Genomic DNA, 13,470 nt, shown 5'->3' with positions numbered 1-13,470 from the left:
TAAAAATTAAAAATTGTCATCTCAGCATTTGATTTGTAGATGGCGGTTCTCACTTAAGAGTCCGGCACACCTTCTTACAGTTAATTACGTGTGAAACTTTGTCATTACCGGTAGGAGTAATGTGTGAGATGTTGGGGGTGAGGCTGCGGAGTGGGTGGGAGGGTTCCTCCACCGTTTAACTGCTGAGCATGCACTACGTACTGTATTTACAGGGCGCCGAGTCCGTGGGAGGTTTAAATAACCTAACCTACGTGCACAATGTAATTACCAAGTCTTAACCCGAGCCTATTATTATACAGCCCCAATCCAGATCCACGCACACGACCCCCTCATGCATGACGCCTCACACACCGCTCCGGTTGATCCCGATCCGAACGCGCTGTTTATGCATGGATATTAATGCATGTTGTGCCGCAGTATATTTCCAGCTGATCCCCTCACGGCAGATCCTCTCTGTTTCACCTCTGATGAACTCATCAGGCCTGCCGGATGAGTTTGACGCCACCGCGCCGTTGTCGGCCTCGATCATCGATACTTGCATCCGCCCGTCATCCCACACCCGGCTGCTGTTTTCGTTGTTCATGCTCCTCGGTCACAAGCCGAATCCCTTTTGCTGTTTTCCTGTGAATGACCGGGGGGGGGGAGACTGTTGTAATATGGGACAAATGGCATAAAAGAAAATAGTAGCGGAGGAAGGATGGCGTGCCATGGCTCAGATGGCTCACCGGAACAGGGCGTGCTGATGTCCCATCTATAAGCGTTAAGCGAATGTGAGGCAATGTATTTGTGCGCTGAGAGCCCTGCTGTGTTAAAACAGTCGGGTATAGATAGGCACGGCGCCATCGCCTTTTTTTCTTCCAGAGCCGTGTGTACAATCCTCCCACATGGCCATCACCAAGCGACTCATAATCCCATGCATGGTAGCTCTTTAAATGCGTGGCATCTCCTCCGGGTGCAACATTACTGCACATGCTAAAACACAGATTTACTGAGCGCACTGCGATTTTAAGTGTTCTGATAACACGCAGACCATTTTCCTCGACTTTTTATGCTACACATCCCATATTAAACTGGAATAAACTGGCTGCTTTGCAATGGAAAGAGACGCCATGAAGACACGGTTTATGCCAGAGCCAGGTCCCCCCGTTATTATGATTATTATCATCTTTTCTGAAAAGAAACTATTCTCTGATGCTTTCTTTGCCATTCTCCTGATCATTTCTTTGAATGTAAATATCTATGTTTAGGTTTCACCAATGATCATTTCCAGGATGACACGAGACTACTTAGAGGTACTTCCTTCCCCAAAAACCTTTAACACTTGTGTCTACACCGACCGACCTGTTATCTTTTGTGTCAGTCAGTGATGTAAAATGTATTTTTTTTTCCCACAGTTGTCCCCTTTTGCATTGACAAACCCGGGTCACGATAAGTTCATGGTGTTTCATATCAGCCTGCAGGGGGGTGTCAGATCGGTGGCTCAGATAATTCGTCAGATAAGGTTTCGAATACTGTCCTGCAGTCCAGACCCTGCTATCCACACTCTGATTGTATCGTCCCATAAGCCCACCTATCAGACAGCTCTGTAGATCCAAACATGCATTTTGAAATAGGCTGGAAAGGGACGTCCGGGTGGCGTGGCAGTCTAGTCCGTTGCCTACCAACACGGGGATCACCAGTTGGAATCCCTGTGTTACCTCCGGCTTGGTCGGGCGTCCCTACAGACACAATTGGCCGTGTCTGCAGGTGGGAAGCTCGGACGGCATGCTCTACATGGTCTTTGAGGTGTAAGTTGGCACCGTAGGAGATCTTCTGCACCCTGGCGAAATACTAAATCACCTTGCTTGGTAAAAGGAGAGAAGCCGGGCGTCCAGGTGGTGTGGTGATCTCTTCCGTTACCTGCCAACACTGGGAAGGCCGGTTCAAGTCTCCGTGTTACCTCCGGCTTGGTCAGGCGTCCCTACAGGCACAATTGGCCGTGTCTGCATGTGGGAAGCCGGATGTGGATGTGTGTCCTGGTCGCTGCACTAGCACCTCCTCTGGTTGGCTGGGGCACCTGTTCGGCGGGGAGGGGGAACCGAGAGGAATAGTGTGATCCTCCCACGCGCTACGTCCGCCTGGTGAAACTCCTCACTGTCAGGTGAAAAGACCACATGTATGGGAGGAGGCATGTGGTAGTCTGCAGCCCTCCCCGGCTCAGCAGAGGGGGTGGAGCAGCGACCGGGACGGCTCAGAAGAGTGGGGTAATTGGCCAAGTAAAGTTATTGGGGAGAAGGGGGGGGGTAGGCTGGAAAAACTATTTGACACAAGTCTCTGACGGCGTGGTACGACTTGTGAGTTCACCCAAAAATTTTTTATTTTTTTTTTAATTTAATACCCGGGATTGAACTTTGTGCTCATGTGCCTGACTGTGTCACATACAGGAAAAAATAGCACGGCCAAACGTTTCTGGGAACTTTCAACTTCAATTACCGTCATGTAGAAAAACATGGTTTTGTCTGTCTGTGTTACTATATTCTGGCTCATGCTGATTGTGACCCAGTTCAGTTTTGTCTATAAACCATTATGTGCTCCGGGCAGTTGCTTTGTAATCAGGTAAACACATAAAAAAAGGACATAAAATCCAGGCATGCATGTGCCCAAGACACATTTTAGGATTCCCCATACTACCTGCGGAGGAGGTAGGAGTAAATGTACAAATAGCCTGAGATAAAGTGAAAGTACCACATTGACACTTCTACTTAAGTAAAAGTACATAAGTGCTTCATCCTAAATGTAGTATTAAAAGTGAAAGGACTTGTCATACTGGGTGACCTGGTATATTAGAGACTTTAATATGGCTTAAAGTCTTCCTACTGTACCTGTTTCTCTGCAGATGAGTGCTAATGTACACCTTCATTACAGTTTACAAAAAAAAAACTGTAGGTGGTTTCATAGTAATTTACAAAGATATGGACCTAATAACTCAGTGATGAATAATCCTAAATCAGCAGTCTTTTCAGATGTTTAATAAATCCAGTCTCTGATCTGTTTTCACTGTTAGAAATGCGTCTGAAAGTTGCCCCGAAATCCACTACACAGATATACAGTGCAGATACTTGAAGTATGTACATCAGTACAGTAATGAAATACTTGTACTTGATTACTTTCCACCATTGTTTACCAGACACATTGTTAGATCTATGGGCATATAGTATAAATGTAAAATGATATGAATAAAACATGGCTAGACACACAAACACAAAGTCAAACACGTTTCGGTGGGTGTTGGACTCCACCGAGGTTGTCCCTTGTCTCCGATTCTGTTTGTGATATTCATGGACAGGATCTCAAGGTGCAGCCAAGGTGAGGATTTTGTCCCGTTTTGCAAACCTCAGAATTGCACCTTTGCTCTTCGCAGATGATGTGGTTTGTTGGCTTCATCAGAATGCGACCTCCAGCGCGCCCTGGGGCAGTTTGCAGCTGAGAGTGAAATGGCCGGGATGAGAGTCAGCACCTCCAAGTCTGAGGTCATGGTTCTCTACCGGAAAATGGTGGATCGCTCCCTCCGGGTTGGGGATGAGTTGTTGCCTCAAGTGAAGGAGTTCAAGTATTTCCGGGTCTTGTTCATGAGTGAGGGTAGGGTGGAGCGGGAGATTAACAGGCGGATTGTTGCAGCATCAGCAGTGATCTGGATGTTGTACCGGACCGTTGTGGTGAAGAGGGAGCTGAGCTGGAAGGCAAAGCTCTCAATTTACCAGTCAATCTTCATTCCAACCCTCACCTACGGTCATGAGCTTTGGGTAGTGACCGAAAGAGGGAGATCGTGGATTCAAGTGACTGCAATGAGTTTCCTCCGTAGGGTGTCTGGGCTCAGCCTTAGAGATAGGGTGAGGAGCTCAGACATCCGGAGGGAGCTCGGAGTAGAGCCACTGCTCCTTCGCATCAAAAGGAGCCAGTTGAGGTGGTTCGGGCATCTGATCAGGATGCCTCCTGGGCGCCTTCCTCTGGAGGTTTTCCTGGCACGTCCAACTGGGGGGAGACCCTGGGGTAGACCCAGAACTCGCTGGAGGGACTACATGTCCAGTATGGCCTGGGAACATCTTGGGATCCCCCAGAAGGAGCTGGAGGGCATTGCTGGGGAGAGGGACATCTGGAGTGCCCTACTTAGTTTGCTGCCACCGCGAACCGATCCTGGAGAAGCAGCTGATGATGAGATGAGATGAGATGAGATGAGATGAGATGAGATGAGATGAGGCTAGACACAGTAGCAGACATGTTCAAGACAGCTTTAAAGTCGACGTGCAATGTTGGCGTAATTGATCTGCCTTGAAATTGTAATGCAGGTTTTTCTTTGTGATGACATAGCCAACTAGGGTAAAAACGGAAAATCTGATCGTCAAGGTGTCTTCTAGTGACTAAACCGAACTGTGAACCAGGTTCAGGTGTCCCAACAGGTCAGAGATGGAAAGCTTAACTTTTATTGAATTGTCAGGATTCTTATGAATCTCTTAACCTGTTCTGCAAAATTAAGATTTGCTTGCGTAGGTGTTGTCTGCAAGGTCACTTATTGGTTTTTTCACGGGACAGAGACATAAAGTGCAAACAGAGAAACTTCCGGAGGAGGAGGAGGAGGAGGCTTGGGTGCAGATTTACTTTCAGTTTGGTCCAATTAACTGTTTCAAGTGAAACTGCTTTTCATTACGCGACATTAGCACCTGTTTTTATTCAAGATGAGATAACATACGCTGTTCAAGATCTTTTTTCCTTCTTCCGTGGATTGATCTAATTGAAAGTGGTTTGACCCGAGCCCTGCCGGGGATTATTAGCCAGAGTCAGACGGGAAGGTGAATTGCCTTACAAGGCCCAATTACCAAATGGAAAAGAATTTGACTCGTCATGTTGCGGTGAAGGGCCACTTCAGATCCGAGTTTACTCTAATCATCTCTCTCTCTCTCTTGCTCTCTCCCTCTCTCTCTCTCCCTCTCCCTCTCGCTCTCCCTCTTGCTCTATCCCTCTCTTTTGCTCTCCCTCTCTTTCTCTCGCTCTATTGCTCTCTCTCTCTCTCTCTCTCCCTCTCTCTGTTGCTCTCTCCTCCTCCTCCCTCTCCCTCTCTCTGTGTAAAGCCTCAGGCCTCAACCAGTCAATGACATGAAAGGGCCAGGCCATTTGAGTTGGCTCTCAGAGATAGGGAGAGATGAAGGAGAGATGAAGGAGATAGGAGGATAAGAGTCATACAGAGACAGCAGCATAAGTCATAAGTAAAAGAGAACGAGGGAGAGAAAAGAGGTTTAGAAAGTGATGTTGAATTTGATAAATTCTAAGTCTTAGCAGATGCAGTAAGAAACGAGGTGTGGTTTACATGGTTGCGCACACACACACACACACACACACACACACACTTATACACGCACACACACATACACACACATTCACTCCCCTTCCTTGACTGACATACAAACACACACATACACACAATTTCTCACTGTCTGTCTCTGACTCACTTGTACATAGAAGGAAGCAGATGTGCAAAATGTATTCACACACACACACACACACACACACACACTGTTCTCCCTTACTAACTACTGCACACACATGCATGCATGCACTCACACACACACATGCATGTATGCATGTATACATACATGTACATACTCATACACAGATGCATGCACACTTAGAAACACATTTTCTCACTCTCCTCGTGACACAGACACACACACACACACACACACACACACACACCGGGGGAGCAGGTCATGAGCTGTGATTGGGAGGAGAAATCTTTTTAGTTCTCCCTACCTGCTCTGGAGGAGCCACTTTGTCTCTTGTTTGTGGCGGCCAAGGCCGAAAGTGTGTATCAGCCCCACCTCTTCACACCTAGCACACACCTTTTAATGTTAGCAGAGCTGGTCATAAGAGACATGACCATCTTATTTACAGTAAGCACCCATCTCACACACACGCACACACACACACACACACACACACACACACACACACACACACACACACACACTCAAGAGCAGGAAACTGGAGTCTGGCATCTGGATGTGTTGTTTGACTTTACTCTTGCATCCGTCAGCTCTCCTCCAGCTCTGACGGGGCAGCATCGTGTCCATGACACGGTAACAACACGAGTCCATGGACTTCATGTCTGAGGCAGATGCAGAAATTACTTGTAGCTTTCGCAGCGCAACAAAGACAACCGGAAAAAGAGAAATCTGAAGCCGTTGTTATTTTTGTGAAAGTAATTTTGAGGTTCTTCATAAATCTCATCTCCTTTATAGACTGCGCCTCGCTCCGAGTTGGTCGTGCCCATAAAAATCTGCCCATGAGTGGCTTTAATGAAGGAGACAGGTTCTGTAAAGCAGCCGCTGTGAGGCTGAGACCCTTACTGGATGTGTGTGCTGTTGACTTTTTCTCCTCATTGTCCTCTTTATTGGTCCCATTTTCAATATCCGTCAGCGCTGCGTGGTTTTGTGCGCAGTTACTGTCGCCCACATCGAAGCCGGTAGAAATTAAACTGCAAGATAACTACCATTAAAGTACTGTTTTAACTGCTGTATTTCTGTTTAAAGTACTGTTAGAACAGCTGTATTACTGTTTAAAGTACTGTTAGAACAGCTGTATTACTGTTTAAAGTACTGTTAGAACAGCTGTATTTCTGTTTAAAGTACTGTTAGAACAGCTGTATTACTGTTTAAAGTACTGTTAGAACAGCTGTATTACTGTTTAAAGTACTGTTAGAACAGCTGTATTACTGTTTAAAGTACTGTTAGAACAGCTGTATTACTGTTTAAAGTACTGTTAGAACAGCTGTATTACTGTTTAAAGTACTGTTAGAACATCTGTATTACTGTTTATCTGAAACTGACAAAAGTTTCTTTTGCTTCCTTTCCCCTTTCTGCTTCTTCCTCTTCCTCTCAACTGTCTATCCACCCATCTGTCCATCTGTCTATCTACCTACACCCCCCCCCCCCCCGTGCAGCCTACATCGAGGATGTGGCGCGCTGCGTGGACCAGAGCAAGCGCCTCATCATCGTCATGACGCCCAACTACGTGGTCCGCCGGGGCTGGAGCATCTTTGAGCTGGAGACGCGGCTGCGCAACATGCTGGTGACCGGCGAGATCAAGGTCATCCTGATCGAGTGCGCCGAGCTGCGCGGCATCATGAACTACCAGGAGGTGGAGGCGCTCAAGCACACCATCAAGCTGCTGACGGTCATTAAGTGGCGCGGCCCCACCAGCAATAAGCTCAACTCCAAGTTCTGGAAGCAGCTGCAGTACGAGATGCCCTTCAAGCGCATGGAGCCCCTCAGCATCTCCCACGAGCAGGTGCTGGACGTGAGCGAGCAGGGCCCCTTCGGCGAGCTGCAGACCGTCTCGGCCATCTCCATGGCGGCCGCCACCTCCACCGCCATGGCGACGGCGCACCCGGACCTGCGCTCCACGTTCCACAACTCGTGCCACAGCCAGACGCGGCAGCAGAAACACTATTACCGTAGCTACGACTACGACCTGCCCGCCGGCGGCACGCTGCCGCCGCTCTCGGCAACGCTCGGCAGCCAGCACACCTACTGCAACATCCCCATGACGCTTATCAACGGGCAGAGGCCGCAGTCCAAGTCGCCACGACAGCAGAGCCTGGAGGAGACGCACGCCAACAACGCCATGCTGCCGCTGCTGCCACGCGAGACCAGCATATCCAGCGTCATCTGGTGACGGCGGAGCGAGGGCAGCGACGCGGCGAGGCCGGAGGCACGTCACGAAGCAAGAAGAAGGCGGTGGCGGTGATCCTAACAAATCCCCCCCCCCCCCGCCGCCCCCATCAGGCGGGTCTGCATACAACGTCCATCGCAGGTGCGGGGACCCCGCCGCCGGCACCCGGAACATTGATGGCGTGTTAATGAAAAGCCGGATGGACCTGAAGGGCACTAAGCTACTTGCTGCTGTTGAATTTGCACCGGGATACAGTTGTGGCCGGGGGGGAGTGGGGTGGTGGGGTGGGGGTGGGGGGGTTAAAACACACTGGGCAAACAAGCGGCGTTTTTGTTTTGTTCCGGTTTTTTATTTCTGCTTTTTGTTTTCTGTCCGATAGGAGCGATTATTGAAACGGTACAAAAAGAAGAAACGAGGAGAACTTGTGTTTTGTGTGCCGGTATGAACTCGGACCACACGAGGCGACACCAACCACCACCCGCCCAGAAACTCCAGGAATACAGGGTCCTGTACATAAGGTTTTCTACTTTCTTTGTAGCATCAGTGTCGGAGACTTTCCCTTCCTTCGTCTCACCGTCGAGTCGGACGCTCTTTTTAATTTGTCCCCCGTTTGTTTCCGTTTGTATAAAAAGAATTTAAAAAAAGGTGAAGCGATGCCCTGTGAGACGTGTCGGATAAAAAAAACCCTTGTTACCTTTATCTTAAACTGTTGTGGGATGGTGTGCTTTGTAAAGCTCTTGTTTTTTTGGGGGGGGGGTTCGTTTAGTTTTATTTTTTCTAGATGGGAATGTTCCAGCGTTTGAAGAAGGACGTTGTGCTGTGGAAAGAGGAGATGTGTTTCGTTTCGGCTGCTGTGGAGAGCGTTGAAAGGAGGAACGTGGTTCCTCGAGGGCCTCGCTAGATTATGCAAACTGTAGAGGCCGGAGAGCAGGAAGGATTCAAAGGGAGCAGGCGGCTTTTCCCAAATCCATCTTGACACCATGATCATTGTAACGGTGAGACGCTTTCAGGGTGGAGGAGGAAAGAGCGTGGGGGGCTTTTAAGGGATGAATACTGGTGCTAGGCTTCACACCTCCTCCCTCTGTATCTGTCTTATTTCCTCCCTCTCTCCCCCTTCTCCCTCTCTCCCTCCCTCTCTGCCCCTTCTCCCCCCTCACTCACTCCCCCTCTCTCCCCCACCCCTCTCTACCCCCTCTCTCTACCCTCTCTCGCACTCCGTCTCTCCCCCCTCTCCTCTCTCTCTCTTGCTCTATAACATTTACTTTTCAAATAAACAGCCTTGATATTTACCTTACCAGATGAATATATCACCGAGAAAAAAAAAGTGTATTATTTTATGAGAAAAAAAAGTCTATTTTTGTAACCGAGGGATATTTGCATAGATATGATATACGTATAAAGTTTGGATTTGGGAAGCGTAATTCCGACCCTTTCCAACAACGTGTTGTTATGTGGCACCGCATAGCTCACAGAAATCAATAGGAAGTCACTCACGTATTGTCTTACCCTTCTATTGCAAGTGACCAGAAGAAGAAGAAGAAAAATAATTGTTTTTTCGATAGAAGATTTTTGGTTTCGACTTTTCACATAGGCATCTCAACGGGCTCGTGATTTTTTATTTTATTTTATTTTTTATTGTGGTGCACTTCACAATCAGTGTTCACTATTGAGTCAAGTAGGAGGAATTAGCTTGAAGATGAGGATGAAGAGCGCCCCCAGCATGACACAGGAGAGGAAAGCCATGGCAGGTTAAGCATCTCTCGCTCTCTCGCTCTGTCTCGCTCTCTCTCTCTCGCTCGGTCTCTCTTTCTCACTCTCTCACACACACTCTCACTCTCTCTCTCACACACAAGCACTTCATTCACAGATCATTAGTGTGCATTTATCTGGGCTCCTCTATAGGACCAAACAAGGTGATCCCTGGCTAACTTGTTTGTGGTGTTGTTTTTTTTCCTTTTTTGTTTTTGTTTTTTAAGAAAAAAGTTTATTTTCCACATACTGGTGTAAGCAAATGATTTGTGTCAGCTGTGTTATGTTTTTTAATACATAAAAAGAGGTGCTTTGGTGTCGGGGTTCTGAATATTGTAAGCGGGCCCTGGCAGTTGAAAACGACTTGTGTGGTCACACATGGAAGAGTTTCACTCCCAAATTAGAAATTCACCCACTCCAGTACATTAGAGTATGAAGTATTATTATAGGAGGGGTTTGCTCCCTTAGGTCTGCTTTATAAACATATATCTCTACATATTTACCTGTTAACCAGGGGAAGGCTCAAATCATGTTTTGCAAATGATCAGGGATTTTTTTTTTGGTGGTGGGGGGGGTCCAAAAATATATCACATATTTGAATGAAAAGTGAATTCAGATGTGAAGTAATGCTGAAGGATGGCTAGGGTGTACTGGATAAATACAGATTTAATCCTGGAGTATGTGAAGTATGTGTTACTGTACCGTATGAATTTACCTAGCGAGACACACCAAAGCAAGCTGCGGCTAACATCCGGGTTAGCTTGGCCAACAGGTTGCTATTAAATCAAACGATGCCAGGATTATTCTCACCTATCGAGCCCAAGTCAAGAAAAAAAATGGCCTGTGTACTTTTTTATTACTGTATTGTTGTTTTTTTTCCCCCGTTTGTCCTGCAAACTGTGCCACACTGCTTGTATCGGGGGGGGGGAGTAAGTGTATGCTACATGCTACGTCGTTAGCATCGTGTTAAGGCGGGAGTTGCTCGTTTCTTTTAGTGCCATAAGATATGCAAAAAAAATTATGAACTCAACAAAACAAACACCGCGGCGTTTTCCCTTCCACCTTTGCCCTCCCATTTTTCCAACTGTCGCTTCTTAACTTCGTTTCGGTTGGTTTTGTCCGTATATTTCGTGGTGTCCGCCTTTTTCAGAGAGTCGTATGCCGGAAACAACAATCTCCCTGTTTAAAGACCAGGCCGGGGGGCGGGGCATTAGAGATACTCCGGCTTCCTGTCGTATACCGGAAACAACAATCTCTCCTTAAAACCAGGCCGGGGGGCGGGGCTGTAAAGATACTCCGGCTTCCTGTCGTATGCCCGAAACAACGATCTCTTTCCTAAAGACCAGGCCGGGGGGGCGGGGCTTTAGAGATACTCCGGCTTCCTGTCGTATGCCGGAAACAACGATCTCCCTCCTAAAGACCAGGCCGGGGGGGCGGGGCTTTAGAGATACTCCGGCTTCCTGTCGTATGCCGGAAACAACGATCTCCCTCCTAAAGACCAGGCCGGGGGGGCGGGGCTTTAGAGATACTCCGGCTTCCTGTCGTATGCCGGAAACAACAATCTCCCTCCTAAAGACCAGGTCGGGGGGAGGTGGGCGGGGCTTTAGAGATACTCCGGCTTCCTGGTCTGTATGGTCGAGTTAAAACGGGACGAGCTCGAAACAGGATCGATCAGCTCGTCCCGTTTAATCGATTTGATTGACTATGTGAACCGGGTCTCTTCCGGGCCCGAGTCGGCCCACTTGACGGTTTGTTTTTGTTTTTTTTTACCCCGACTGGAAAAGTAACATTGGAGTGATGTTTCTGCAGAAACTTCATAGTTCCTGTAAAGCTTTTTAAAGGGGGGGTCGCTCTTTAAAAGTCGTGTAAATAAAATCGAGACGGTAACATAGATGAAGACAATCGAGCCACGTTCATTTAAAACCAAGGGGGGGGGAGTCAGTGTTCACGAAGCCTTGTAGAAATACTAATACTGAGCGGATTAACTTTGGCGGACCAGTGAGACTTTTAGACGGGGCGGTTTAGTGTCCCGTTATAGCGCTGAGCTAAACCTGCTGGCGAAGACGGCTTTGCTAACCACGTGACCGTGATGAAGATGACCACCGTGAATAACAATGACGATACATAGCACAGAATTATTCCAGGCACTTTCACTACTCTTGAGATGAGGATGGCGTCTCTCCTGTTTCGGATTTATTTTCTATTATGTACCTGCAATGTTCATTAAAAGAGATACTGTTATTATTAATAAAAACACATTTATGGTAATGTTATTTTTCCCCAGTCCTGTGTCGTGGTTTGTATGTGAGTGTGTACATGAAGATTGAGCATCCTGTGTGCTGTGTGTTTGCAGAAAAGCGACAACACTTTGTTTATGGAGCCGCGGCGCAGAGTGCTGACGGAGGCCGGGCTTCTCCCCCTTGGCCCGGAGCCACCGCCGCCCCCTGAGCCGCCATAACTCCGCCGCCGCCCCGTAAAACCTTGAAACAACAATCGATACGTCTCCTTATTCCGCTCAGCAACTGCATCCATTTAGAACAAACCTACATCAGGACAGTCAATGGGATGGGGAGAAAGAAAGAAAAGAAAAATACCCCCATTGCCCCCTTCCTCTCTGTTGTTGTGGTCCAGGTGATGATACAGATCAGCTGTTGTCACTCTTCTTTCATTTGTCACTGTTCAGTCCTGACTTCTCCCCCTGTCTCAGTGTCGGATTGATCACGTTTGCTAGGTTGCAAAATATGAAATATCGAGGGTTGTGTAAACCTCTTCTTCTACATGTAACTCACATTACACGCCTCTGTCTGCCTCCAACGGTTTCAAAGAAGCTCACAAACGGGGGCGTGGCGGTCTATCCTGATCGTCGGTTCGAATCCCCATGTTACCTCCGGCTTGGCTGGGAAGCCGGATGTGGGTATGTGCCCTGGTCGCTGCACTAGCTCCTCTTCTGGTCGGTCGGGGCGCCTGTTCGGGGGGGGGTAGCGTGTTCCTCCCACGTGCTACGTCCCCCTGGTGAAACTCCTGGCTGTCAGGTGAAAAAAAGCGGCTGGCGACTCCACATGTATCGGAGGAGGCGTGTGGTAGTCTGCAGCCCTCCCCGGATCAGCAGAGTGGGTGGAGCAGCAACCGGGACGGCTCGGAGAGCGGGGTGATTGACCAGGTACAACTGGGGAGAAGGGGGGGGCAGTATGTTGGCATGGCTACGCATCAGCGTTGACTTAAAAAGACGTAAAGACTCAGTCATACGTTGGTCTCTAGTGACTGGTTAGGGAGAATCGGGCCCCCTCCCCCACGGAAGTCAGAGGAGGCAACGCCAGACTGAAGATGGAAATGGAGTGTAACGAGTTGACAAGTCTGTCTGATATCAGGCAAGGTGTTATTACTAATGTGTCATCAGCCCTCACCCATTTTTTTTGTCCTGTACCCGCTAATGTGGTTGCATCATGCTGCACAACATTTCCCCTGTTTTATAGTGAAACCTGGTGGGAAAGCTGCACGCTCCTCTGCAGCCGCCTGTCATGTTTGCTTTTTTGTTTCTTCGTTGCCCTCAAATGGGAGCAGAACTTGACATAACTGTGTATTATTTCTCTTTGTGCCTATTCCGACATGGAAAGTTACCAGATGTTTTCATCTCGTCGGTGCTAGTCTGCCATCTGGTGTGTGTGTGGGGTGGGATGGGGGGGCTTCTTAGCTTCCGCACCTTCCCCTCTGCGTGAAATCATTTTCACTTCATTACAGTGTCACGACATAATAGGCTCTCCATGCTAAATAAAGTGTGTGCCTGCAATGGGAAGAGACACGCTCTCCACATTTAGGGGGGGGGGGGTATGGTACACAGACACACGTGCAGACTTTTTGTTTCTCCCACTGTTGCGTCACAGCGCTCCCAGTCTGCGCATGCGCGCGCGCGCGCACACACACACACACACACACACACAGGTGAACAGTATTACTCACTCTGGCAGGTATACCAGGCCCACCGTGTCCCACAGGGCCTTGTTACCTGGAGCTCTGTGC

General features: G+C 48.3%; 1 protein-coding gene across 1 annotated transcript in view; it reads left to right on the top strand.

The window, feature by feature from the left end:
• il1rapl1b (interleukin 1 receptor accessory protein-like 1b) overlaps positions 1-7,770 on the top strand; it is a 351,976-nt gene extending 344,206 nt beyond the window's left edge. The window contains exons 10-11 of the mRNA XM_056301353.1: positions 1,248-1,292; positions 6,974-7,770. Coding sequence (XP_056157328.1) covers positions 1,248-1,292; positions 6,974-7,707 — 779 coding nt within the window. The 3' untranslated portion in view covers positions 7,708-7,770. The remainder of the gene's footprint in view (positions 1-1,247; positions 1,293-6,973) is intronic.
• The last annotated feature ends 5,700 nt before the right edge of the window (positions 7,771-13,470 follow it).

Source organism: Lampris incognitus, chromosome 21, assembly GCF_029633865.1.
Source record: "Lampris incognitus isolate fLamInc1 chromosome 21, fLamInc1.hap2, whole genome shotgun sequence".
Classification (NCBI taxonomy): Eukaryota; Metazoa; Chordata; class Actinopteri; order Lampriformes; family Lampridae; genus Lampris; species Lampris incognitus.
Note: the sequence above shows the minus strand (reverse complement) of the source record. Positions and strands in the feature narration are given on the sequence as shown.